This window comes from Trachymyrmex cornetzi, unplaced genomic scaffold (genome assembly GCF_001594075.2).
Source record: "Trachymyrmex cornetzi isolate Tcor2-1 unplaced genomic scaffold, Tcor1.1 scaffold748, whole genome shotgun sequence".
Lineage (NCBI taxonomy): Eukaryota > Metazoa > Arthropoda > Insecta > Hymenoptera > Formicidae > Trachymyrmex > Trachymyrmex cornetzi.
Genome location: NW_017300079.1, coordinates 108080 through 134393, shown reverse-complemented (window position 1 = coordinate 134393; position 26314 = coordinate 108080). Strand labels below are relative to the sequence as shown.

The 26314-nt window shown below is 32.9% G+C and overlaps 7 protein-coding genes across 19 annotated transcripts in view; 4 read left to right on the top strand and 3 right to left on the bottom strand.

Moving 5' to 3' along the window:
* Positions 1-4577, bottom strand: part of Spg7 (SPG7 matrix AAA peptidase subunit, paraplegin) — a 5737-nt gene extending 1160 nt beyond the window's left edge. For both annotated transcript variants that reach the window (XM_018518329.1, XM_018518330.1), the window contains exons 1-8: positions 4331-4577; positions 2548-2835; positions 2244-2475; positions 1856-2170; positions 1585-1753; positions 1170-1522; positions 595-1091; positions 397-519 (exon numbers count right to left, since the gene is read on the bottom strand). In XM_018518329.1, coding sequence (XP_018373831.1) covers positions 397-519; positions 595-1091; positions 1170-1522; positions 1585-1753; positions 1856-2170; positions 2244-2475; positions 2548-2835; positions 4331-4504 — 2151 coding nt within the window. In that variant the 5' untranslated portion in view covers positions 4505-4577. The remainder of the gene's footprint in view (positions 1-396; positions 520-594; positions 1092-1169; positions 1523-1584; positions 1754-1855; positions 2171-2243; positions 2476-2547; positions 2836-4330) is intronic.
* Positions 4578-4922: 345 nt separating this feature from the next.
* Positions 4923-7946, top strand: LOC108768076 (coenzyme Q-binding protein COQ10 homolog B, mitochondrial). Of its 3 annotated transcripts, none has more exons than XM_018518333.1 (5): positions 4923-5028; positions 5112-5177; positions 6220-6313; positions 6922-7050; positions 7412-7946. In XM_018518333.1, exons 3-5 carry the CDS (start codon positions 6306-6308, stop codon positions 7854-7856), a joined length of 582 nt encoding a protein of 193 aa, XP_018373835.1. In that variant the 5' UTR covers positions 4923-5028; positions 5112-5177; positions 6220-6305; the 3' UTR covers positions 7857-7946. The 3 variants fall into 3 exon arrangements, with proteins under 3 accessions (XP_018373835.1, XP_018373834.1, XP_018373833.1); XM_018518332.1 differs by having other exon boundaries at positions 6208-6313; XM_018518331.1 differs by lacking the exons at positions 4923-5028; positions 5112-5177; positions 6220-6313 and adding an exon at positions 6646-6838.
* Positions 7947-8671: 725 nt separating this feature from the next.
* Positions 8672-12517, top strand: Lamtor3 (Late endosomal/lysosomal adaptor, MAPK and MTOR activator 3). The gene is made up of 3 exons (XM_018518257.1): positions 8672-8761; positions 10546-10773; positions 11304-12517. The coding sequence occupies exons 1-3, from the start codon at positions 8753-8755 to the stop codon at positions 11439-11441; spliced, it is 375 nt and encodes a 124-aa protein (XP_018373759.1). The 5' UTR covers positions 8672-8752; the 3' UTR covers positions 11442-12517.
* A 707-nt stretch (positions 12518-13224) lies between these two features.
* Positions 13225-16710, bottom strand: LOC108768029 (glyoxylate reductase/hydroxypyruvate reductase). 5 transcript variants are annotated; one of them, XM_018518236.1, is made up of 7 exons: positions 16700-16710; positions 16271-16357; positions 16068-16195; positions 15093-15282; positions 14243-14406; positions 13708-13998; positions 13225-13488 (listed from the first exon to the last, which is right to left on the bottom strand). In XM_018518236.1, exons 2-7 carry the CDS (start codon positions 16351-16353, stop codon positions 13373-13375), a joined length of 972 nt encoding a protein of 323 aa, XP_018373738.1. In that variant the 5' UTR covers positions 16354-16357; positions 16700-16710; the 3' UTR covers positions 13225-13372. The 5 variants fall into 5 exon arrangements, with proteins under 5 accessions (XP_018373738.1, XP_018373736.1, XP_018373735.1 ...); XM_018518234.1 differs by lacking the exon at positions 16700-16710 and adding an exon at positions 16488-16683; XM_018518233.1 differs by lacking the exon at positions 16700-16710 and adding an exon at positions 16464-16682.
* Positions 16711-18117: 1407 nt separating this feature from the next.
* Positions 18118-22748, top strand: LOC108768024 (sulfhydryl oxidase 2). Of its 6 annotated transcripts, none has more exons than XM_018518222.1 (5): positions 18118-18181; positions 18312-18420; positions 19332-19677; positions 19918-20170; positions 20997-22748. In XM_018518222.1, the coding sequence occupies exons 3-5, from the start codon at positions 19380-19382 to the stop codon at positions 22426-22428; spliced, it is 1983 nt and encodes a 660-aa protein (XP_018373724.1). In that variant the 5' UTR covers positions 18118-18181; positions 18312-18420; positions 19332-19379; the 3' UTR covers positions 22429-22748. The 6 variants fall into 6 exon arrangements, with proteins under 6 accessions (XP_018373724.1, XP_018373723.1, XP_018373726.1 ...); XM_018518221.1 differs by lacking the exon at positions 18118-18181 and adding an exon at positions 18197-18230; XM_018518224.1 differs by lacking the exon at positions 18118-18181 and having other exon boundaries at positions 18200-18392.
* A 2025-nt stretch (positions 22749-24773) lies between these two features.
* On the bottom strand, positions 24774-25950 carry LOC108768073 (probable palmitoyltransferase ZDHHC24). Its single transcript, XM_018518327.1, has one exon. It carries the CDS (start codon positions 25772-25774, stop codon positions 24926-24928), a length of 849 nt encoding a protein of 282 aa, XP_018373829.1. The 5' UTR covers positions 25775-25950; the 3' UTR covers positions 24774-24925.
* LOC108768018 (uncharacterized) overlaps positions 25927-26314 on the top strand; it is a 4004-nt gene continuing 3616 nt past the window's right edge. The window contains exon 1 of the mRNA XM_018518210.1: positions 25927-25973. The gene's annotated coding sequence lies outside the window, so the exon portion shown is untranslated. The remainder of the gene's footprint in view (positions 25974-26314) is intronic.

Sequence of the window (26314 nt, the reverse complement as noted above, 5' to 3'; positions counted from 1 at the left end):
TTCCATGTCCCAAGCCAACAATCAATAGGAAGCCAAGGAAAAGTATTAACCAAGGTCGAGAAGCGCAAACTGTAAAAGAATATTAGTCATAGTAGGTAAATATGAAACAATATATATATATATATATATATATATATATATATATATATATATTCAATAAAATAGATATATTTAATAGATATGTTCAACACACATGGTGTTAGAAAACTAATTTTGGAACTTCTTTTGTTAATAACTTTTAAATAAACAACCAGCAATGGGTAAAACTTTTTGATTGTTACTCAGTGTTATGATTTTAACAATGAATATCAAGACCAAGATAATTGGAGGGGCTTCACGCAAACTTATGCGTTAGTGTTTAATTATAATCCTAAATATATGTCCAAATATACATACTATATCTAATTTGTCTTTGTTATCCAAAAGCAACTGTTTAGTTCGTTCATATGCTTCGCCTATTATTCTTCTTACTTCGGCGTCCATTAAATTTGCTAACTTTTTACTATATGGCTTATTTTTCTAAAAAAGATAAATTAAACATGATGCTCGCAAATATAATGAATAGAAAATTCACACAGAAATACTATTTTATACCGTGTTAGTACGTTCTTCGTCGAAAGAAACTAAACCCACAGCTGGACTCATTCCAAATTGTTGGACCTGAAGATATGCCGTTTTTGTTACAGTCTTCAAATCATTTTCGGCGCCCGTCGAGATTTTATCGAATGTCACATATTCCGCGACTCGACCACCTAATGTCATACACATGCGTTCGAAGAGTTGCTCTTTATTGTAGAGCTTCTGATCGGATTGAGTATATTGCGCAAATCCTAGTTTTAAATTTGTTCGTGGCACTATCGTTACTTTGAGCAAGGCATCGGTATGTTCCATTAACCATCCTACTAACGCATGACCAGCCTCATGATAGGCGACGATGCGTTTCGTGGATGGTGTTAACGGATTATTTCTCTTTATCAAACCACCAATCGTTCTGTCAATTGCGTATGTAAGATCATTACTGTCTACTTGTTTCTTCTTATCTCTCGCAGCATGTAGTGCGGCTTCGTTACAAACATTTGCTATGTCAGCACCTGAAACATTATTTATTCGTACAATTATTGAAACAGTGTTTATATAAAGTTCTTTTTATATATAAATAAGTGCAATACCACTGAAACCGGGTGTAAGAAAAGCCAGATATCTCGAATATTTCGAAGGTTTGTCTTCAAGAGATATTTTTTTTAGATGAGTCTCGAAGATCTGCTGTCTTTCCTCCAATGTGGGAAGATCGATTAAAATGTGTCGATCAAATCTACCAGGTCTCAATAATGCCTTGTCCAATACATCCGCCCTATTCGTTGAGGCCAATATAATGACATTTTCTTTTGCTATCATCCCATCCATTTCGACTAAAAGTTGATTCAACGTTCGTTCAGATTCTCGGTCACCAATTCCGAGTGAGCTTTCTGAACGTTTTTTGCCAATTGCGTCAATTTCATCGATATATATAATACTTGGTGCTCTAAGGAATTAAAACGGATATTAAAGTATTATTAAAATAAACTTAGGAAGAAACAGACAAACCTCTTTTTAGCCTCTTTAAACAAATGTCTGACTCGAGCAGCACCTAAACCACCGAATACCTCAATAAATTCGGAGCCATTCATAGATAGGAAAGGAACGCTCGCTTCAGTCGCCACAGCTTTGGCCAGTAATGTTTTACCGCACCCAGGAGGTCCCAAAAGTAAAACGCCTGAAAATAGAATTATATTTTTAGAATTCAATTTATGACATAAAGAAACTTAGAATGATGTTTTATTTATATATAAATGTGTGTGTGTTTTGGTGCACTTGCCTTGGGGTATTTTAGCGCCCAGTAATTTATACCGTTCTGGTTTTTTCAGATAATCAACAAACTCCATCACTTCTATTTTAGCTTCCTTTAATCCAGCTACATCTCCAAAACGTACACCTTTACCCTTTCCCATCAACGGTTCGACTAGAGTAAATTTTGCCTGTTTCATTTGCGAAATAATTTCGAAAGGGTTAAAAGAGAAACGTTTTCTCACAAAACTAAAAGCGATGGCGGCTGTCAATGCAACAAGTACAAGTTTTATGACACTCGCTATATATTCTGTCTTCCTTTCGTAAATTACTTGTACTCCTTGGCCTAAAACAGTTTATTAAAAGATTGTCACTCTAGTACATGGTGTTTGTTAATACTTTGCAAGTGATTTATTTACCTGCTTTTATGCCAAGACTTTTTTCCACCTTCCTCAGTTTCTCTTCAAAATTCTCAATACTTGGAACAGCCATATGGTATCTCTTGTACGGGTTTCTCTTTCCTTTAATAATAGCACCATCGTGCACCACAATTATAACATGGTCAATAGTAGGATTTACAATAATCGCTTCGACTTCTCCTTTATTCAACATGTCGTATACAAATTCATTCCAGGAGACAGAAGCTGCAGGCTATGTAAACATTGTAATACTTTATACTTCTTAAATAATTCCTATGACAAATGTTATTGATAGAAAACTTACTTCTGAATTTGAATACGTTTCTATGTGGTATTTCAATGCAATTAATGTAAGGTATATAAGCATAAGCCACATAGAGAGCTTAGTGAGAACTGATTTCATATCTTCATTTTTGTCAGGCTTCTTGTCTGAATTTTCTACGTCTGATTTCTTTGGTGATTGTTTATTGGAATTACTACATGTAGTATTAAAATATCTGATACTATTAAATCTTGGAGAAAAGCTAAATTTACTACTGCACAACAATGTCGACTGCACAGTATGAAATTCTTTACGAATTTTCTTATAAGCCTAAAAACAAATTGAGCAAATTATTAACAAATCTAGCAGTTTGCAATCAGATTCAAATAGAATATTACGACAGATTGGCAGTTGCATTTGCATTAAGCTTGTGTTCTGCTAGAGACTGCTGACATAAATCTTACAACAGATTATCAGCTGAAACCAGACAGAATCTATCATTTTGTAACCATTTTAATAAAATATATTATTTAAATTGTGAAATGGCAAACTGCTCGATGATATTTACATTAAATTTGCCATCTTATTCTATATTAGTAAATTTCGCTACTTTTACTGGATTTTTTCTGACAAAATTTGTAGCAGATGTCTTGTAAAATCTGTTTCCAAACAAACTTGATTATGTAGGTGCATATTCTCATTAATGATTTTCTTTTCTATCAAATATATCCATATTATATCTATATAAAGATCATTCAGGCTGATTGTTATTACACTGGAATAACCAAATCTGTCAAAAATATATTTTGTAAGTATCTGCTACAAATTTTGTCAGTAGAATGCCAGCAAAAATATAAAGAATCTAAGAGAATGTAATGGATTGACCACAGAAACTGAGCAAACTCTGCTGATTCTATTTGACTTTTGTCAACAATCTGTTAATTGGAAGTGTTTTTGGCTGAACTAGTGTACACTTTTGCAACTTAAAGTTAGATATATGTCAAAAGCGAGAGAATTCTAATGCAGTCTAGTGCAGGAACAAAAAACAGATTATATCACAAATTCTACTATGCCGATTAAACAAGAGTTTAAGAATGTTTTAGCTGTACAATATTAGCTAATATCAATCAAAAAATTTTTATTATAAATATGTCCTGTAACCAATTGTAAAATATAAAATAAATAATTTTCAATGGAATAATGATCATTTAATTATAATATGTACAAATAATAATTTACTAATTTAACTTTTTTATAGCGCAATTACCATAGGTCTGTTCTTTTTCGCTAAAATCTTATTTTCCTTGAAAAAAAAGAGAAAAGATAAACTCTGCGAGATAAGAAAAAAAGAAGCTAAAAAGAACAGACCTCAATTTTAGGCAAATAACTTGAAATGAGTAAGTAGATCCACACAAATGAACAAGGATATTTATGCGAGTTTTATTAGCATATATAAAAAATAGAATTTAATACCTAATGCTACGACCTTATCAAATTTGCAAATAAGTATGCAATACAAAATGCAATTTTACATAAGAATCAAACAAAAAAATTAAATAACTTACATCAATGAAAGAATTATACTCAAATTTTACATAGATATTCATACATAGCAATAGAAATTTTATCAAATTTTTGGTAAATATTTTTGGTGATACTTTAAGATATGATATCTTTAAATAGGTAAACGCATAATCTATTGCAATATCTGCTGCCAATCTGTTGATGTATTGCAGGCAGTTTGCTTATTGAGACAAATTAAAAATTAATTAGTTAAATAAATAGAAATCGGAATAAAAGATCACAGAAACATGTTGATACTTACATGATAAGACATAGAGAGAAATAACCTATTAGCTCCATTATTGTGCACGTAATTCAAGTGTTTAACGTTGTAAACAAGTTTTTCGTTGGAAAAATAAATTCTTTTGGATGGGAAATTAAATATTCGACTTGGCGCTATATAATGTCGCTTTGAGTACTTGGTTAAATTCTGCATGATTCGAACTTGAAAGAACTTTAAACGCAAGGGCCGACAAGGGTTGCATTCCGTTCTTGATGGAAAAATAGTCCACGGCACATACAAAAACGTAAGGCGTCGTCTACAATACACGAAGTAAAAAGTAAGAGTAAGAAATTGACCAATCACAGTCGACTATTCTTCTCACATTCGACTGTGAAGGCCTGTCTACAATACAGTGAGTAAGAAGTAAGAGTAAGAAATTGACCAATCACAGTCGAATGTGAGAAGAATAATCGATTGTGATTGGTCAATTTCTTACTCTTACTTCTTACTCCGCGTATTATAGACGGGCCTTTATTATTCGCTTAAAACAGGTCACGTGACGTCAAAATTGACGAATAGAAATCTCACAATGCTTGACGCTCGAGTCTCGACACGCATTGACGCACGAATCGCACTGAACGACTGAGCGTTGAACCACTCTCTGCACTCCAACAGCCTCAACATGAACCCAACTACAAGAACACCTCTAGAAACACCTATTAGCGTATAGTAACAAAGTACTTTGTTATATATTTTAATTATAACCAAGTTTATGTAAATACAAACGTAGTAATTTGATAAATACGCGTTGTTTTTACAGAATAGCGAGCTGAAAGCGAAAATGAAGCGATTACAGATAGCTATATGTACAAGCGCAACAGAATGGGTAATTATTTAGAATAGCCCCCTCACCTCAAATCTTAATAAAAATACGCTTATTCGACGTGTTTTCACTCAAAACGAAAAAATCTGGGGTGAAAAAAACGAGGCGGTCGATCTCTTGAATCGAGTTATTAAATGTTAGTTGGAGACTTTAGAGGTTAAGGTACCGTGATAGCAAAGCCTGCGGAGACAGATTTTGAACAGAGCCTGTTACTAATTGTTAATTGCAGAAAGGCACCAAATTATGTACAGAATTTGTATTATCTGACATTATCAGTAAATTGCTGTCAGAAATATAACAAAGCTTGTTAGACATGCTATGCCAGCAGATTGGTAGCAGAAACTGAGCAAAGCCTTGCATGACCTGACGGCTGATTGAGAGCAGAATCTGATTCAAGCAGACTCTGCTCGGTTTCTGCCACCATAGCCTGTCAATAGACTTTGTCGACAAATCCATAGCCAAATACGGACACAGATAGATAGCTAAGGTTTTGTAGTCAAAATCTGATGGGGTTTGCTGCCAATTTGGCCCCAAATTGCTAACATTTTGCTATCAGAATATCTGTCATCCTGACTCAATATAGCGTATATTATGTATACGTTCTGCGCATTAATTATACAAATTCACTGCTTTAAGCACACAAATTCTTTGCATTAGTAATGAATTTGTGTTTTTAAAGCAGCAAATTTATGTTTTTAAAGCTGTAAATTTGTGTTTTTAAAGCAGCAAATTTATGTAATTAATGCAGAACTTATACATAGAGCTGTATTGAATTGGGATGACATGCTAATCTCTAAAGTCTCCAACTTTAACACTTAATAACTCGATTCACGAGGCCAACCGCCGCGTTTTTTTTTTTTTGCCAGATTCGTTTTGAGTGAAAACACGTCGAATAAGTATATTCTTATTAAGATTTGAAGTGGGGGAGAGGGGGGGGAGCAATTATTCTAAATAATTACCAAAAAAATTATGATTACAATTGTCTCGCGTACCTACATGATACAATCGACAATTAAACATAGAATGGCGTTAGCTCTATTTTTAGGTTATATGAGGTTTTGACATGTGAGGGGCTAAAGCTAAACGTGCATTGTCAAATATTGTAACTTAATTGAATATTTTATACTCGACATGCACAGGTAATGTATTTCATGTAATTTTAATTATACAATTTCACACCCCGCAGTTCAAAAATTAATAAAATTAGGCTTATTCGACATTAGGCATTTTTGTATGAAACGAAAGAATCTGGCAGAAATAAGCATCGCTGTGCCCTGAGACCCCGAGAACAGAGATGTTACTCGTTAAAGTTGACGATGTAGGTTAGGAAATCTGTTACATCGATGGCATAGAGGGACAAGAGACATGTAAGTGAGGCTAGAATAAATATTTTTTGCTTTAATTACATAAATTCTCTGCTTTAAAAGCACAAATTATTTTCTTATATAATTTTCATTTTTAAAACAAAAGTACCTGAAACTGCGAGAAATACCTAAAACGTATACGTATATGGCTATAAAGCACAAAAATGTAATAGCAGCGCATGCTCACCTATTTCCTAATTCAAATAATTGTCAACTTTATCAACTAATATCTTGGCTTGTAGGGCAGAGCGTGACATTTATTTCTGCTAGATTCTTTCACATCATACAAAAATGCATCAAGTAAGCCCAATTTTAATTTTAACTTTTGAGCAGAGGGATGCAAAGCTGTAAGAACATTTTACCAGTTTGTAAAAACATTTTAGGCAAGCATTGATCCTGACGCAATTAACGTTGCCATGGAAATATGATTCTTCTAAATGGAATTTGTGGCGAATGTACAGAACACGAGCAAATCATAAAACCAAAGAATACGAAGGTCGCAAATTAGTAGGGTAATAAGAACAGATAGAAAAAGATTTTTTAAATAATCCTTTTATTTTGTTATTATTTTATATTATACTATATTAAATAATATTTAAAATGATATTTATATATTTACACTGCAAACTATTTTACTATTATAATATTTTGACATATTAGACCTGTTTGTTTTAATTGATCTTGTTGCACAATTCATGCTTTCTCTCTTTTTTTTTCTTACAGTAGGCAGAAAAATGAGTAAGGGAAAAATGAGTATTATGCAATAAGTTTAGCTAAAAGAAACAAACCTATTTAGTAATTCATATATATATTATAAATTGTATGTTTTCATTATAGAATATATCCAAGTACCCAAATTTTTTTGTTCTTTAGCTTTTCAATGGAGAAAATGTACTACGTAGTTGCCGATGTGGGAAATTATAAAAATTTTTTACCCTTTTGCAAAAAATCTGAAATTACTTGGAAAACCAAAGACTTCTTGAAGGCCAATTTAGTAATTGGATTTCCACCTATAAATGAAAATTATACTTCAACGGTGACTACAGTATATCCAAGGCTAGTTAAAGCCGAATGTAAGGATGGCAGATTGTTTCATCATTTAGATACCTTGTGGTTGTTTAGTCCTGGACTGAAAAATAATTTAGAAACATGTGTGATCGACTTCTCCTTGTCTTTCGAGTTTAAGTCTACCATTTATTCTCATTTGTCAAATTTATTTTTTAATGAAATTGTGAGACAAATGGAGAATGCTTTCCTTGAAGAGGCTGTAAAAAGGTATGGCCAGCCATGTTTAAAAACAGTACGGCTACAAAGATGACACAAGATATTTATAGAAATCATTGAAAATAGATATTTATTTTTTGGCTTAATGAATTTATCTATTGTTACCTAATTCGCTTTATCCGAAATAAATAAAATATTCTGAAAATTTTTCCTAATATTCTTTAGACTTATAAAATGCTATAAATAGCATTATAATGTTATCGTCTAAGTTTATTTTGCCATACATTTAGTAACTTTACGCTTCGAAGCATTTTTTGATTGGTCAATTAGTAAAATTAATCGAAAAAAAATGTTGCTACCTTTCTGCCTATGACTGTAGGTCTTTTTTATTGCTGCATGGTCTGATTCTGGCTTTAGGGGCCGATTTCACCAACGCCGATCAAGCTTAGAGTATGAACACAAGGATTGCCGTAACGCTTTACGGCAGTCTTAAGTTGTAGACGTAAGTAAAGGCCCGTCTACAATACACGGAGTAAGAAGTAAGAGTAAGAAATTGACCAATCACAGTCGATTATTTTTCTCACATTCGACTGTGATTGGTCAATTTCTTACTCTTGCTTCTTACTCCGTGTATTGTAGACGGCCCTTGAAAGTAAGATAAAATGCCCAAAATTTATTTTATCAAATAGCACAATAAAATGTATCGAATATTTCACGGTTTAATTCGTTTATATATTTTTATTTTAAACGCATATCTTTACGGTAGTTTTTGTACATGCAACGGCTTTAAAGTGCATTGAGTGCGCACTAGTTCTGTTCTGCCAATGAAAAACGCTTATAATCTACATTGATGGAAACGGGCATCTATCCTATACTGTCCTATAACTCCTATAGTCCTATAGTCAGTCAACAATCAGTAGCGTGCGCTTCAGAGGATTAATCCTGTCACTTGGTTGTCGTTTGCAGATTCGTCCACGTTCCTTGGAAAGAATGACAGTTGTAAGTTCGGACATCCGGTGTAGAAAAGCTTTTACATTAAGTTTGAGGTTATACGCTTTGTTTTGTTTATGATGATTCTTCAATGAGAGTGGGTGCTTTCCAGCAAGGGACACAGTCAGACACAGTGTAACACAGTGAATCATACGTCCTTGTTGTTTGCTTACGTTAAACAAGGATGAAACGATTCACTGTGTTACACTGTGTTTGATTGTGTCCTTGCTGGAAAGCACCCTCTGTAATCGGTAGTCCTACATCTTAACCGTGAATCGATCAAGTTAGCCAAGTTTCTTAAGATTGGCCAAATTCGAGTTTGAGTTTACTCCTTCCTATTAGTTGAGGTAAATGACTCGCTGTACATTTAACTACTTATAAACGCGAAAAGTCATAGTCACCTATTTAGATTAAGACTGTTTATTTTTAAGATTTTCGACTACTCCGACTCATTGTAGAAAATCAGCTTTATATATATTATTATAAATCTTTTTATCATGCTGTTGTAGAAGTTTTAAAAATTGTGACAAAAAGAATAGATCATATATTGCATATAGATATAAATAGTAGACGTATTGATAAAAGTTTGTTTAAGCTCATCTCCATGAAAGCAAACTGTCTGTTGTATGATAACAGAAGACAGATTTCCTCATTGTCAGATATTGTCTGTGTCTATACTCCTGTTTTGTTGGCAGAGCCTGTCGATATTATCTATCAGCAGTTTATTAATAAAAACTACATACAATCTGTCAGGTTATAAACATTTAAATGGAATAAATAATTTAGATGAAGATGAATCTTTATTATCCTCAAAATTACAAAAGAATACATCATTTAAATGATTATGAAATGGCAACTTTTGTTTAATTTCTGCAATCAATTTACCATTATATTATCTTCTATTTCTATTATGCTGATTCTATAATGAGTTGGTAATTCCTAAGTCTTATCGGTGAATCAGTGAAATTGGCCAGCAGCCAACTTGTACAATGAAGACTACCAATTTTTTTAAGACTGGCCAAATTCGACTTAATATTTATTCTCCCATTAGTCGAGCTAAATGATTCGCTGTATAATTAACAACTTGCAGATGCAAAAAATCACAGTGTTCTATTTTGGTTAAGATTAGTTAAAACTTAAAATTTTCGACTATCTATTCATTGTAGAATCAGCTTTAGATTTATTTGTATTGCGTGTTCCACCAAGCAAGGAGCTATGGCAGGACCATGTTGAAGCTTGTAACAACCAAATCTGATGATATTCTCAATAAAATCATAGCATACTTTCAAAATCTGTTTTTTAACAGATTTGATTGGTCAGATCATTAGAATGATTTATAAAGGATACTGTGCAAAATCTCTTAAAAAATTGCACATCTGACGTTAAAAAATCTTTTTTAAAACTTGTAAAAAATTTTTCAAGCTTGCTATTCTATTAATTATCAGTTATATATATATATATATAGTATTTCTTTGAAATAAATATAATAAATAACATTTTAATCTGAAATTTTGCACAATTTTTGAAGCATTTGTGTCAAAACAAGTTTTATAAAACAAATTATGTTTACAAGAAATTTTATTCTGACAAATATTTTTAAAACTTCTTATTGTGTGCCATCTTTATGCTTTTTTTATTGAAACCAATCATCTTTTTGTATTTATATCTACATATAATACTATATTGTTATATATTTACAATTGATACAATAATTGAAGCAGATTAAACACATTGGTAATTATCAAATTCTTTTTGAAATATCGTTTATTTGAATTATAATTTTGTTATTTTAGGAATTGAAGAAATTTCTCTACGGACTGTTAACTGATGTGGAAGGTTTGCATAGTATATTAATTACTGACAGGGATGGAGTACCTGTTATATCTGTAGCTAATGAAAAGGCGCCAGAGTTAGCTACAAGAGCCAGTTTTTTATCTACTTTTGGAATGGCTACGGATCAAGGAAGTAAATTGGGGCTTGGCAAAAATAAAACCATTATATGCATGTATAGTAATTATCAGGTAAAATACATAACAAATTGTATCAAATATATATTTATATTAAAATTTATGCATAAATTTAATATTATTTTATGTAATTTCAAAGCAAAATTATAATTGAGATCTTGAAAATTATATGAACACATGGAGATAATAAATAATACAAAAAGATAAAAGAACAATTATTTAAATATTATTAAAAATAATTTATTTAATAAATACGTTTTAATACTGGTTTTAATATTATTTTATTAAATATTATAAACTTTTATTATTATTAAATAGTTTATACTTTTATAATTATCAAATAATTTTTTTACAGTGATTTCTATATATGTATATATATAATTTAATTTTTAAATTTAAATTAAATTATTTGAACTATATTAAAGATATTACAAAATAAATTTTAAAATTATTAATGTATTATGTATGAATATAATTTGGTGCTGATTGATTTTAGAAGTTGTTTTCACAATTACCTTATAATATTTAAAATTGATAATAATTTAATATTTAACATTATTATATTCTTTATTTTTCTTTTTTAGGTAATTCAGATAAATAAGTTGCCATTGGTCATTAGTTTTATTGCTAGTCACAGTTGCAATACCGGTCATGTATTATCGTTGGAAAATAAGATTGATCCTATCTTAAGTAGTTTAAAAAATGCAGTAGTGGAAGCCTGATGGTTACCTGTTGTCCATTATGGGTGATAAATGCTGAACACTGTTGATTATATATGAATATACATATGAATTTATAAGTTATTGCAATTATTATATAAACAATAATCTTTTTTCAAGAATATCAAATATGTTTTTACGTTTTTACTTGCTTATGTTTATTCATATTGCTGCAAGTGTGTTTTGAAAAGTGAAAGATCTTTCAGAATGATTATTACATGATACTTTAATACAGAAATCAGTAAATATACCGATCAAGGGAGACCGCTCCGATCACTTTGATCTTGACATAGGTAGAAGAAAGGCGAGGTCTTGATGCGAAAAGACAGGACCATTCCCATGGATGCGCAGTCGTTTAAAGTAAAGAACCAATCAGAAATCGCCCAGGATGTCAGAATTCAATATGGCTGCGAAGTGATACACCCAGATACACTGCACTAAGGCCCTATTCTTGATATGAATAATTTTCGCATACGAAAATGAGTTTTTCGATTGTGATTGATCAATTGTATACGGAATTGCTATTTTCGTATGCAATATTTGTTCAGGCATAGGGCCCCTGCTGTACATTTGCTCCATTTCACTCTGCACTTCTGGGCATTTCTTATTGGCTCATTACGATCGTTACGTCACGACACGTGTCATCATATGCGCAATGGTACACCTGTCTTTTTACATCATGGATGAGGTGGCCCTCACTTTGCGTGGAAGTCGCGTTCTCTTAAGCGGGGGGAAGGGGGGTGGGAGGTAGAGTGGAATTTGCTTCACGTAGAAAATCCAACGTCTCTTAGTAGAGGGAATATGGAGTAGTTCTTAATATTATATAGCAGAAATAAGACGTTATTTCTTAAACTTTTTGGTTAATAACTCTTTAACGAATAACGAACAACGGCTAAAACCTCCTGAAGGTAATCATTGAGTCAAGGTCAAAGTCATCGAAGCGATCTTCTCCGATCGATATTAGCCCAGAAATCTATTAGAGAGAGGTTCTTTTTGAGAAATGCAGAGATATAATCAAAGTTATATTATTTATTTATTAAGAAAATATTTGATATTTTTTATGAAAATCATGTGTAGTAACGCGCGTTCCAATTTATTATATTAAGTAATTTAGTAAGTAATAAATTGTTAAAAACTTTTTGAAATTTGATAGATTTTAGATAAAGAGAGAAGAGAATAACAAGTTTTAAAATCATGAGACTTTAAACCATCTAAATATATACTAATGTGTTTGTAAAATTTTTGAAAATATCCTACGAAGTACCTTTTATCAGATCATTCATTTCGATATGGCAATTAATGAAATAATTGGATTTGATAAGCATGATTTTTAGAAATATTTCTAGAGATATACTTAATATAAATGTAATATTTATTTGATTGCTTAACCCTTAAGTAGGCACACAAAATCACTCCTCCCCCCCCCCCCCCTCTCCCGAGAAAGCTAAATACTGGATTATTTTATTCATGATACTATGACTCCTTTTAAAATTGGAGACCATCCAGGAGAAGAAAAGAAAAAGTGGCTGTAACCCCCACTCTGCGCCTACTTAAGGATCGGGGGCTTCTGACTAGTTGCTGCAACCCATTTTTGAAAAAAGCAGTCTCATAATTTTGTTTTATCCAAATTCTCTATTTATAAAGAAAAAGGCAAGAAATTTCAACGTATTATTTCTCACTTGACATCACGATCCAATATGATCGCGGCGACTAGTCAGGAGCTTTAATCAGTACAGTAAATTTAATGAATAAATTAATTTTGATTATATAAATAATTAAATTGGGATTAGGATTTGTCGAGTGATTATATTTGTGTAATTTGAAGAATCGAAGAGGATCTTGTTACATCATGAATGATCATACATTTTTAGTAATATTTTTAAGTTATTAAATTAATAAATGTAAGAAATGTATAACACAAGAAAAGTGAGTTGCTATAAAGGGTAAACCAAAGGCTTATCCTCAAGGCCATTAAGAATGTTTTGCGCAGCGATTATCGACATATCGTTACGGGTCTTGATTGTCGCGCTACCTATGTGTGGCGTAATTGCTGTAATTACCAAAATAAAAAATTAATGATATGTACTATACATATATATATATATACACATATGTATATGTGTAAATTATAATACATCATAATAGTATTACATTCCTTGAATATTTTTAAATTATAAAATTTCTAGAGCATAATCAATTTATTGAATACTCAATTGTATGATATCGTATATTACAAGAAAATAACAAAAAAATAAAAATGATTACCAACCGACATTAGGTAGTTTTAAAAGTTCATGTCCCGGTGGTAGCGGTTCTGGTTCGGTAACGTCTAATCCGGCAGCGAATATCTTCTTATTACGAAGAGCTCTCACAAGTGAATCGGTATTGACAATTTGACCACGAGATACATTTACGAAGATGGCTGTTTTCTTCATCTTATCAAAAGTATTGTCATCAAAAAGTCCTCGAGTTTCGTTATTTAGAGTTGCTGAGATTACGATAAAATCACTCTGTTCTAGAAGCTCATTCAGAGATACAAACGTTGCCCCAAGTTCATCACCTGAATCATGTTAGTTAAATTAAAAGATTGTTATGTGTGTGCAACATTTTTTAAATAATCCTATAATATTAATTCACTATTTTAATATAAATGCAGCATAACTTTTTACGAATAAATTCTACTGGAGATTTTTACATAATTATAAATTATATTGCCACCTCATAATTAAATATAGATATACATATGTATGACATATTAAAATTGAAAAAAAATTACTTAATTTTCTAATAAGTTACTTGCTTACCTGCTTTCTTGCGCGAATGTCCGGTATAAATGAAACGCCCTACTTCGAACCCCATTAATCGTTTAACTATTGCTTGGCCAATATTTCCTAGGCCAAAGATGCCAACTGTAGAACCTTGTAAATCTTGTCCCAGCAACCATTGTGGTCTCGATTTTGACTCGCCTCTTAATTACATTATCATGTATGACATCTATCACTATTTAGTTTTTAGTTAAGCAACTACTTAAATAAAGATTGATAAAAATAAATTAAATAATAATTTTATTGTTTTCAGCCAGAATTCATATGTATAGATGATATAATAATATCATCTTTTATATAAATACACGTGTATTAATTCAGTATAAATAAAATAATATAAAATAATAATGGTAAAAATAATATAAAATAAAATGAAAAAATATTTATCAAATGTGTCAGAAAGAGATCTGATATTCATTTAACAAAAATATGCTTTGTCCTCGCCCTGATGAAGTGGACTGCAAGGTTCACGAAACGTTGGCATTCCAAGAATGGATTTGGACACGGAGAAAACCCGCGAAACACAAGATTGTCATGCTTTGATTATATTGATTACATCGATTTCTATCTAATCTTATTGGCTTTTCATAGATTTTGTTTGAAAAGCCAATAAGATTAGATAGCCATTAATTTCCATCCATTTCATTCTACTATCTTATTTATAGGCTATTTAGCTATATTAGAGAGAGAGAGAGAGAGAGAGAGAGAGAGAGAGAGAGAGAGAGAGAGTATTCATACGGAAAAAAGAAGAGCTATTTTATAAATATAAATAGGAGAATGGAGAGAAATAGGTTAAATTATGTAATTTAAAATAAGATAAAACAATTACTCTTCCAATTTCATGCGACCCTCATGAACGCGTCTCGCCGCGGATAACATTAAGAGCACAGCAATTTCCGCCACTGCAGCGGATAGCACCATCGGTGTGTGACCAACTTTGATTCCTCTCCTTTTAATTTCTGGAACATCTAAATGATCATACCCAGCCGACATTGTCGACACGACTTTTAAATTTGGTCCTGAAAAAAAAAACGAAAATCGAATTCGTCACACGATAAAATTTTGTAATCGCTTTTTTAGAAAAATATAATACCCAGCCTGTAAAAATAGGCAAATTTCAAGATGGAATAACTTTGTGAAAAATCATGGTATTGAGATGTTTAAAAAAAGCATTTTACAGCTTGAAATCTCTATTTTTCAGATCGGTACTTTAGAAAACGGTCTTACTGATATTTTATAGAATTATGCAAACATAAATGAAAATGCATCGAATCTCAAAATTTTTTACGAAATTTATCAAGTTCCATAGCGCGAATTAAAAATTGCACATAAATGCGGTTTACAGCATTCGAAAGAGCGAATCTTTACCTTTCATTTACTTCTTTATCAAGCTCTATACGATTATTTTTTATCGAGTTATTCAATATTGAAGCAAGAAAGGACTATCGCTCGACGCAATGATATTTTGTTGTTTAAACATAAAAGGTATTAAAATTATGAAAATATATATATATATTATTTAGCGCGTTTCAAGGAGTCGGGACTGTGCTGTCAGTTTTCATTATTAAACTAATCGGTTTTATTTAATAGTTTAACTTTAAATAATTTTAAATCTTATTCTTCTCTTACACTTTTTAGTATTTTACCTAAACATTTATAAGAAACGATCAAGTTTCAGGAGTATATTTTTTTTAATAAAAATGTTAAATAATTTCGTTTGAAAACATTTGAATGACCATATAATTATGGAATTGAAAAGCAAAAAGGAAGTTGTATCGAAAAAATTAATAAAATAGATTTTTACCAGCGACATCGAGGAACTCGCTGTTGACAATATGATGGCTAGCTAAAAATACAGCGTCATGTCCAGGAAGAGCTTGCAACATTTGTTCTCGAGTGCTTATACTAGCTGGTATAATAGTGACGTCACATCTATATCAACAATTTAACAGTAAAAATAAATGATTTATATAATCTTTCGAGTATTCCAGATTTATTCAGACTTACTTTGTGCGAAGCAAATCGATACCGGGAGCAGGAACATCATTGCTCGACAACAAAACACATGGTAGAGCAGCCGGTAAACTCATCACGCTGTTTAAGAAAATAAAAATAAAAATAGATTAGTAGATATTATTCATATTAAAATACGAACTCGTTGAAATCACATGTGGATACTACGGACATATTATATACTCACGCAATTTCTAAATATTTATCTTACACAATGAAATAGAAATTAGTGCGAAAACTCGTCTTTTAATTTTAGTTTCAAGGATCATTCATTGACACGTGTCACACCGCAATTTTCCAATCGTTGGACGAGATTTGACAAACGGTAAACGCAACGAGATGTAGACTTCCACTGTTTATTTTCACGTATAACTGTACTTGTACTGATAACAGTGATATACCCAGTGATACCTACATCATTACTCGACAGAATGCTTTGCTCTCGAGATTACATGTATATATATATATATATGCACTAACGCAAACCGGTTTGTAACTACAAAACAAAGATAACGCGATATCCATGATGAAACAATCAAGCAGGAATTCTCATCCAAGTAAAACATAAACCGTCAGTCCCTGATGTATTCAGCTGCAACGAATTATATGTCGATATAAGTAATAACGACAGTTGCGCAGCAGAAATTAATTTTTTACTATACATATAATGATGATATAAAATAACTGTGCAACTGTCGTTACGAGCACATAACGGTTGCATAATGATTTACAGAATTCCATTTCCGCTACCAGGGTCGAATGAGACAGTGTTTGGACCGTAATCCATATGCCGGCCGTGTAATACGCGATATTGCAACATATAGTTATAGACTATATACCCTCCATTGCCAAACACATTACCTCAATTCGTTTTGGGGAAAATTTCATCAGCGGAGAAACCTCGTTATCTCGCGAATACTGAAATAGTGAAACAGTAAGAACCTCTCAGTGTTCGCGTAGTTTTATATATATATATTAGGGAGTTTTTGCAATATATAACGTGAATTCTGCAGATACGATGAACGCTAAATTTAAGTCATGTTATCCTTTTCTCAATTAGTTATTTTCTTAATTAGAAGAAGCGATCTTAAACCTGATCTTAGTGTTTCAATTGTACTACGGTACAACACCGATTCTTGCATATAGCGGCGGCATATACCGATTGAGCGCAGCGGAGATCCCAATAATGAATACCGCATATACAGCTATAGATAAGGTAACATTTTGAGAGACATGATGGAAGAACGCGCTCGCGGCCTACGGACTTGATTTATCGCGAGGCGTTCGTATATTTATTCTACTCAATTTCTATAATGAGTGCGTATAAAGTAACTTAAGCAAGTAAACTTTCTCAATCCTGTATTCAACCCTGTAGTTGTGTGCCCTGGAAATCCTGGAATTCAAACCGTGGAAGGAAAGCATGCTTGTGAAATAACACGTTCAAATTCACCGCGCGTATCCTTCTCTCGTTAACAATTCTGGGCAGAGTTCCATGTTGCATTAAACGTTCACAACGCTCGTGGAATCATTTGATCTTTGTCGTTTATCAAATGTTAAACAAGGACAAACCTTGGTGAACCCCACACCATGAACATGTCACGCACGAGCATTTTACCCTTGTCTTTGGGTGCATTCCGTGTTTTGCGTGTTTCACGCATGATCATGATGTATGTATACATACATATACCTAACGCATCATTTATCCTTGATTATCATTCCTTTCGATGAGAACAACAAGGATAAATGATGCATCGTTATAATCGTTACATAGTCACATAATTTACGCGTGCGACATGCATATGCGTATTACGTGTTGCGTACAGAGGAGCCTGCCTGAGGTGCAGCATCCGCAGCTCGCAGCACTGGCTGCACATAGTGCAACATAGTGCACATCACTGGACTCAGGTTATGTTTCGTCACGTCGCGATTCGTGATCGGTGCCACTGCCATGTATGTACGTACGAGTACGTACATACATGCGTATGTACATCAATGTAAATTAGTAAATTAGGAAATTACTTCCTCTTATGTTAAGGTGGAACCTGGTGGAACCAACGAGATCTCGTATCGTTCAAAGTATCAGCCGACTGGGAACGTATCTGTCGAAAAATACGGGGTGACACGTCGAAAAGTACTGCGTATCTGTACGGCATTTTTTCATTTTGCTATTAGATTAGCAATCTATCATTATTACACTGGACCGCGTGTAAAATGACATTATTTGTTTATTTTTTGTCTTAACACTCGACTTTTCACGCATACAATTCATCAAATCACGCAAGTTCCTATGGAACGTTCAGCGATTTTTCCCCCGTTTTACAAATCAAATTAGTCACATCCAAGTTCCATCTCTCTGCAGAAAGTTGAGTGAATTTTTCCCATTTTATTTTAAGAAAAATTCAGATTATACCTTAATCTTGTGTGGACAGCAAATTTGTATTTAATTATATTTTAAAATAATAATTAAAGTGCGAGGTGTTGTATAATCACTCCTACTCTTATTTCAATCGGCAGTTCTTTAATTCTTAATTAATTTTCAACTTTTTTACCTTTCTCGTGGAAAATCTCTGGTGAGGAAGTAATCTCAATTTCTATCGTGTTTTCAAATTTTTTCAAGTTTACTAAAATTTAATTATTGTAAAATTAACTGAAAAATAAGTTTGTCACATATCTCTTATTTCTCCTGAAGTTTAGTTTGTCAGAAATATAATAAAATAAGAAATTTATGGAAGTAAATATATAAATGATGCACGTAGAAAATAACGAAAAATATATTTTGTTTACTGGGTGGATTGCAAGATTTTTATATATTTTGCTATGCTTTATTATGTTATTTTTAACTGTAATTCTTGGAGTAATATTTTCTGATGGTGATATTAATTAAAAAGAATCTAAATTGCAATACTGAGAATTGAAAGAATATATAAGATAAAACTGTTAATCGTTGCTCTACAAAATACGTATCAAAGAGTTAATGTATGCGCAATATTAAAATGATATTTAAATTATATTTAATGTATCACTTTAATGGTCAATTGATATTTCATAATTATAGATAAAGTAGAAGTGGTTGGATTCTAATGTCAATTATTAGAGATGCAAGATGGAGCAGCTAGAAGTAACAGGGATTATACTAAGATTGTGCCTATTCAACATTCTAATGATAAATTGGAACAGCGCAACTGCGATAGCTCATAAGGATCAGTCTCAAAGTCTGATTAACCTAGGTGGTCAAGGCTTATATAATGTCAGTGATGATGTAGTAATACTCAATGCCACAAATTTCAAAACAAGTGTTTACGAGAGCACCCGGAGTTGGCTCGTTGAGTTTTATAACAGTTGGTGCGGCTTTTGTTACAGATTCGCACCGACGTGGAAGGCTTTGGCAAGTGATGTTTTATGTAAGTTCTCAAGTAACCTCGCGAGCAAATAGTTATAGGAAAGACGCTACATAAACTATTTGTGTCAAATCTAGTTATCTGAGTAATCTTCTTGAAAAATTAATTTTTTGGTCGGAATAGAAAAGAGAAAACGGTGTCCACGAAATCGTTTATTTTTTATTCATTTACATATACTACATAATAATTAAATAAATACAGATACATAACATAATAATTAAATAAATAAAAATTATCTTTTAGCTTGGAATGACATTGTTGTCGTTTCGGCTATAGATTGTGCCGATGATGACAACAATCCGATCTGTCGTGAGTATGAGATCATGCACTATCCAATGTTAAAATATTTCTCTATAAACGCACACTCGCCGTCCTTGGGTATAGTGATAGAAAAAGGGGACAGCGTTGATTCAGTGAGAAGTAATTTAATTAATAGGCTTGAAACGGAACAACAGGAAGGACGAGGATCTACATGGCCCAACATTGCACCATATAGGTATGTCATAAATTTTCCACAGCTAATTCCTGGGTACCTTCTCGTTATAACTAAACAAAAAATTAATTTTTCTTCTCCGCGCATGTATAATCCATTATTTTTTATAATTTTTTATAATTATTTATATAATTCACAAATTTAAAGACAGACCGTGATATATAAAACATATTTATAATTATTTCGTTAGAGTTTTTTATTAAACATTATCAAATTTATAATAGTTTAATGTTTGTGAATAAGACGAAAAGTCAATTTTTTTTTCTTTCGTGATTGTGAATAAATCAAGAAGATAAATTTTTCCAAAATAATTTTTCTTTAATCCTTTTAAGTCAGTTATTTTCTTACAACTAGTACAAATGTTATTGAAGACCTTTTGTCCCGCTTTTTTATAAGTTTTGTTATAATTTTCCTAAAACTCTATTTGCATGATTTGCGACTTTTAAATTTACACGTTATTATCAAAGTATACAAAGAATTGTTTTAGCACTTTAAATTCAAGCTTGGCTGCTTAGTCTTTATTTCTTATCCGTTGCGTGTTCACATCGCGATCTAATATAATACTTAATAATACACAATAATGTAACGAAAATATATTATACATATATATGTATGTGTGTATATATATATATATAATATAGTAATAAATAAAATATATTATTATTAAATAATGTTTTAAATAAAAAAAATTCTAATAGAGAAAAATTATCAACTATTTTTATAATAAGGATTAAATAAAATTGTTTCATAAACTGTTGTATTTAAATACGTTATTTGTTATTTATACACTCTATTTTTACATTACAAAAATACTATAATTTGTTCATAGGAATGTGGAAATAACGGACATATGGAAAACAGCATCTAGCAATGTAAAACATTTCTTCCTGATTTTCGAGAGCACGGATTCACACTTGGGCGCGGAGGTCATTCTTGATTTACATAAAATCAGCAGCTTGCAGATACGTAGAGTGACTTCCGACAACGAACTATTGTGCGTAATGAATAAAGTTACCAAGTTCCCAACTTTGATAGCCTTTGGACGCAATGAATCACAGAGGATTATCAGCGTGAGAATACCGACGAGGCAGGGAATTCGGCAAGCTATCAAGGATTATGTAATCGCGAGAGGAGTGAATATCGATGAGATGATTACGACAGTGTCCCATAATACTATGCATGTTGTGGAAATCACACATCAAACGACAATCGCAACGATTATAAAGAATCACCAAGTGGTAGAGGAACAATTACAATCGTCGAAAAACATCAATGATTATTTGTATCAAATTGATCTAGAGAATGCGCTACGTTATTCAATCAATCACGAGATATCATTGATGAAGTCAATAGATGGTGAGAAAATGAAGGCATTACGGAAATATCTTGTGGTGCTAGCGACGTATTTCCCTCTGCGACGTAATAACGTATATTTGGAGGTGATACGCGACGTTGTCGAGAAGAAGAATACTATGACCGGCGAAGAGTTCAGCCAACTAGCGAAGACGACGGAGGAAGAAATGTCGCCGGTATACTCTGGAGCGCCCCGTCAATGGATAGGATGTAAGGGAAGTACGGATTCATATCGTGGATATCCTTGCGGATTGTGGATCATGTTTCACATGCTGACTGTAAATTTCGCGTTAGAACGCAACAAAGATGTTACTCAGACTTTCTCACGGAATCCTACGGCGGTGCTACGGGCGATGCATGGCTATATTGGAACCTTCTTCGGTTGCGCCGACTGTGCTACGCATTTTCTGGAGATGGCCGACAAAAACAAGATATTCGACGTGCGTAGCAAAGATGAAGCAGTGCTCTGGTTGTGGCAGGCACACAATCGGGTAAACGCCAGATTGTCAGGCGACGATACGGAGGATCCCGAGCACAAAAAGATACAATATCCCGCGGCTGAGCACTGCCCGGTATGCAGACACGTTAACAATAGCTGGAATGAGGAGGAGGTTTTACGTTATCTAAAAGTCAAATATGACTATAATAGCATCAAGTTCGATGAAATCAGCGCTTCTGATGAAGTAGATATGACTAATGGCAACGACTCGAGAATGAGGCTAGAAAGACTCGCCAAGGAGACGAAGCGCGCCACGGCTTTTGGTTGGGACTTGAACATATTCGATATCAGCATCTGCGTGGTGTTGTACGTTACCTCTGCTGCAATACTCGTATTAGTATGCATCAAGTTCGCCGTTAAAAGGACATATAAAAAAAAGAGTCACATTAATCTACTGTCCAAAGTATAATCTTTTTTTCTTATACTTTGCACTCTATGCGTATAATCGTATAACGTATTTTTGGACCAGCAAGTATCACTCAGACACTCAAGTTCCAAGATAACTCTTAAATTTCAAATTCTTAGGTTGTGATATCCTCCAGCTATAATAATCATTCCAACGGCAACGAAAGTCGAATTTGCATTCGAGCGAATGCAATTCAAGAATTTTTCTGCATTAAACTGATAGCGCCTATAGCGAAACAAATAGTATCGATGATAAGAAACCAATCAAATCAAAATGGATTTAAGCTCTAAAATAATTCAAAAAACTCTCTCTCTCTCTCTCTCTCTCTCTCTCTCGATTCCAAGTAAAGAAATATTTAATCGGAATCAGATGTTTTGCAGATTATATAAAAAATATATTAAAATTTTTTTTTACTGAGCAAAGCAGCATTTTATATCGAATGCTCTCAAAACCAGACGATATATTCTTTCGCGTGTTTTTCTAAATGAAAATTGAATTGCGATCAATTATAAAATTCTCTTCAAAATTTTCCAACTAACGATTATATGTACTTTGTAATGTTGCCTTAAACTCGTCCAAAGAATATATCTTTATTATATTATCAATTTTTATGAGAAGTGATTTCTATTATATTTATATGTTCGCATCATTTTGTAAAAAATAAAGAAATATAGATATATGTCTGATTATAGTATATGAGGATATATATATAAAGTTCGAAAAGTTCTTAGCCTGACGCCACAAATATCAAATATACCGGCTATAATTTTAAACAAGTTTGATCCTTCACAGGGCTATTGTTGAAATTTCAGACAGATGCGTTCATTAATTTCTTTGTTTTGGTTGTGTAAAACAACCAACTTTTGGTTATGTAAAGCAACCAACTTTTGGTTGCGTTATGACAATGCACCCTCTCATTTTTTTTTTCAATTGCAGTCGCAAAATTTCATGAATTGGTCCTGTAAATACCATTTCACCAGATTTCACGTAATCTTTCATCATTTCTGTATCAGGTCGAAAACTTTTCGAACTACCCTCCTACAAAAGACAAGATAAGAATGACTCAAGTACATACATATAATTCATAAAGTACATTCGATTATTTAATATCACTACATGTACAGAATAATGTGTGTTCTCTCATCTTTCTGTAGCATGTTAGAGATTATATGCATTTATAATCATGAAACCAATATGTCATAAAAAATAATACGAGTGTTTAGCGCTTCTTTTTTACCTGAAAGCGATGTGATTGATCGTAAAATGATTTTCTCTCGGAACTGTATTATTATTATTATTATACATTGTATTGGAAACCCTAAACAGTATAAAATCACAATATAGTTAATTACCACAGTATATCAGGTATCGAAAAATAATACTCTACCATTGTATTCTAGCTTCAAGCGCTTCCTGAAATATTTACATGCGCCTTCCTTTTATATTATTTTATATAGTTTGTTTACACTTTATATTATTTGCATGAGAAACTTTATACCGTTTAGGGTAAATGAGTGTTCAGATAAGGAAAAAGTACACATGATTGCTGATATTTAATTAAATATTGAACAAACAAAATGTCAAATTATATAATCTCTGGTTAGCATAATGTAATTGTAAATTCAAGTAATCAGAGGCCATGTTCCAAAATTTACTACAAGCACTGAAAATTTATTTACCTCACATTACGTACACTACCGATTTTCAGTACACTAGTAGCGAAATTTAGGAAAATCATGAGAGAGATCGTATAAAAGATTATGGTTGTGAGCTACAAGTTACAAATGTCTATGCCGATAAAAGTCGATCCTTTATGAATATTTAATTTGTAAATAGATATCCGAGAAAAATTGTTTCTTCTTTTACTGATTATGTATATAAACCACCGTCTTTCTTATATGTACAGTTTTTTAATAAAATACTCGTATAATTAAATATTCTGTTGTCTTTAAAACTAGTAACAAAAATCGACATGCTTCATAAAGTATTTCAATCGCAATTTTCTTAAAAAAATAATATATCAGACAATTAAGGATTGCCTGTTCCTCCTTTCGGTAAATTTTACGAGTTGTAATAGATAACTAGCGAGATTACCCATAATCATACGCGCAGATTGCCAAGACTTCCTAGTTGTATAAAATTTACTAAAAGGTGGAACAACCAGCTCTAAGTCAGAAGAAAGTTGAGAAATTTTTGACGTATTTATATATATATATATACACGATGATTTGTGTATATATACTGAATAAAATTATATAATACCGTGTGTTTGATATAAATCTTATTTGCAACAGTTATACGAAATAGATGACACGCTTTATTAAAGTATAATAAATTATTAATTACTTCCGTTAGTATATATGCTTCGTTTAAAAAAATCAAAGTCTTTTTAACCATTGAAATTAGTCTGTTCTTTGGCCGTCAAGATATCTTGGATACTCTTAATATTTGTAACACATTTCATAATTTGAAAAGAATCACAACACTTAATCACAGTAATTCAATCTTTTTTCAAGCTCAAGCGATGCCATGAAACTCCATTGTGAGGTAATTGTGACTTTATATAAGGAAGCAACAATGTTAGATACCATCGTTCTCCAAATACCTCCCTAATGTTGTCCTTCCAACCCATATTGTATGTAAAATCTTTCCTGTTGCTCTCATTTCCCACAACACCCCTGAGAATCAAATTAAAGTGATAAATGCACAACACTCCGGTATATAAAGTACCCATCGCCGACGTGACGTACAGCAACAAGTAGAATTGATCGATGGAGCTGTCGAAGCCAAAGAAGAAGATTGCGACGGGAAAGACCATCTTGATGATAGACATTGGAAATTCGAAGGGTATCCTGCTCCAAATGAAGAGACTGCCATAGTAGAAGGCATACGCTGCACCAAGGAACAAGTACCACAGGAACATGACAAAGTACCTATGATTGTAATAGCCTATGCAACAGCCGGTGAACACGCAATGGTGATCGCGTTTGAGGATGCAGGTATCGCAGGTGTTGCAATGCCACGAACGTGGCGGTGACAAGCATTCGCAGGCTGCGCAAAGTCTCCAACCGTCCGCTGCCTTCGCAGTGCTTACTGGTACTATCTGCCCAGACCCACCGGTGCTGGTGTCGCACAGCACCGTATACGTAAAGTTACCTACGATATTCAACATAATGAAGTTGCCAAGGACGAAATGGAACATGTACGTCAATCTTCTCTCGTCCCCGTACAATTCTGGCAGAACAATCCACAATCCAAACCAGTACATGAGGGGTGCTGCAGTCAGGACGAAGGCCATCGACAGCAGATCGCTGATGGTCCGCGGCCACACTTTTCTCCGGATTATCATCGTAAAGCGATTATCTCGTAAAACTTCTCTCAAGTTACATTAATTTCAGCCGCTTCCTTGCTTTTACTGTCAGCTTCGCTGCTAATTTATTATCTCCTTAGAACATTCGAAATATGGCTAATCCCGCTAATCACCGGATCACCTCCGCTGGAAAGCTCCCAAAGAATACGCAGTTTACTCAGTTTACTGTTTAATTCAAGTACTCTCTATTCTTCGGTTATTTAAATATTGTGTGTGAGATCGTGTGTGCGCGCACACGTAAAGGCCGCAGCACGGACTCTTGCATAACGCATAACACGTAATGCGTAAGAATATGTACCAATCGAAGCTCTCCGTTTCTTTCCCTTCCATGTAATAGAGAACTCTGGTTGGTTCAATTTCTTATGCCTCATGTGTTATGCGTTATGCAAGAGTCTGTGCTCCCCGCTTTAAGTAAGCTAGTTAAGGCTGCTTTCCTTTTAGGAGACACAAACCGACACAGTATAACACACTCAAACACAGTTTGCCACGCTTAAATGGAACGCGATATGTGCAGTGTGT

Coding starts and splice junctions, on each gene's coding strand:
- LOC108768076 (XM_018518331.1), top strand. CDS start 6,684: ATGGCTATAAAGCACAAAAATGTAATAGCAGCGCATGCTCACCTATTT. Junction 6,839..6,921: donor ATCATACAAAAATGCATCAA/GTAAGCCCAATT, acceptor AAAACATTTTAG/GCAAGCATTGATCCTGACGC. Junction 7,051..7,411: donor GAAGGTCGCAAATTAGTAGG/GTAATAAGAACA, acceptor TTTGTTCTTTAG/CTTTTCAATGGAGAAAATGT.
- Lamtor3 (XM_018518257.1), top strand. Junction 10,774..11,303: donor GCATGTATAGTAATTATCAG/GTAAAATACATA, acceptor TTTCTTTTTTAG/GTAATTCAGATAAATAAGTT.
- LOC108768029 (XM_018518236.1), bottom strand. CDS start 16,353: ATGAGTTTACCGGCTGCTCTACCATGTGTTTTGTTGTCGAGCAATGAT. Junction 15,283..16,067: donor CGAGTTCCTCGATGTCGCTG/GTAAAAATCTAT, acceptor TTTTTTTTTCAG/GACCAAATTTAAAAGTCGTG. Junction 13,999..14,242: donor ACATTCGCGCAAGAAAGCAG/GTAAGCAAGTAA, acceptor AACATGATTCAG/GTGATGAACTTGGGGCAACG.
- LOC108768024 (XM_018518222.1), top strand. CDS start 19,380: ATGGAGCAGCTAGAAGTAACAGGGATTATACTAAGATTGTGCCTATTC. Junction 19,678..19,917: donor TTTGGCAAGTGATGTTTTAT/GTAAGTTCTCAA, acceptor ATTATCTTTTAG/CTTGGAATGACATTGTTGTC. Junction 20,171..20,996: donor CCCAACATTGCACCATATAG/GTATGTCATAAA, acceptor ATTTGTTCATAG/GAATGTGGAAATAACGGACA.
- LOC108768073 (XM_018518327.1), bottom strand. CDS start 25,774: ATGATAATCCGGAGAAAAGTGTGGCCGCGGACCATCAGCGATCTGCTG.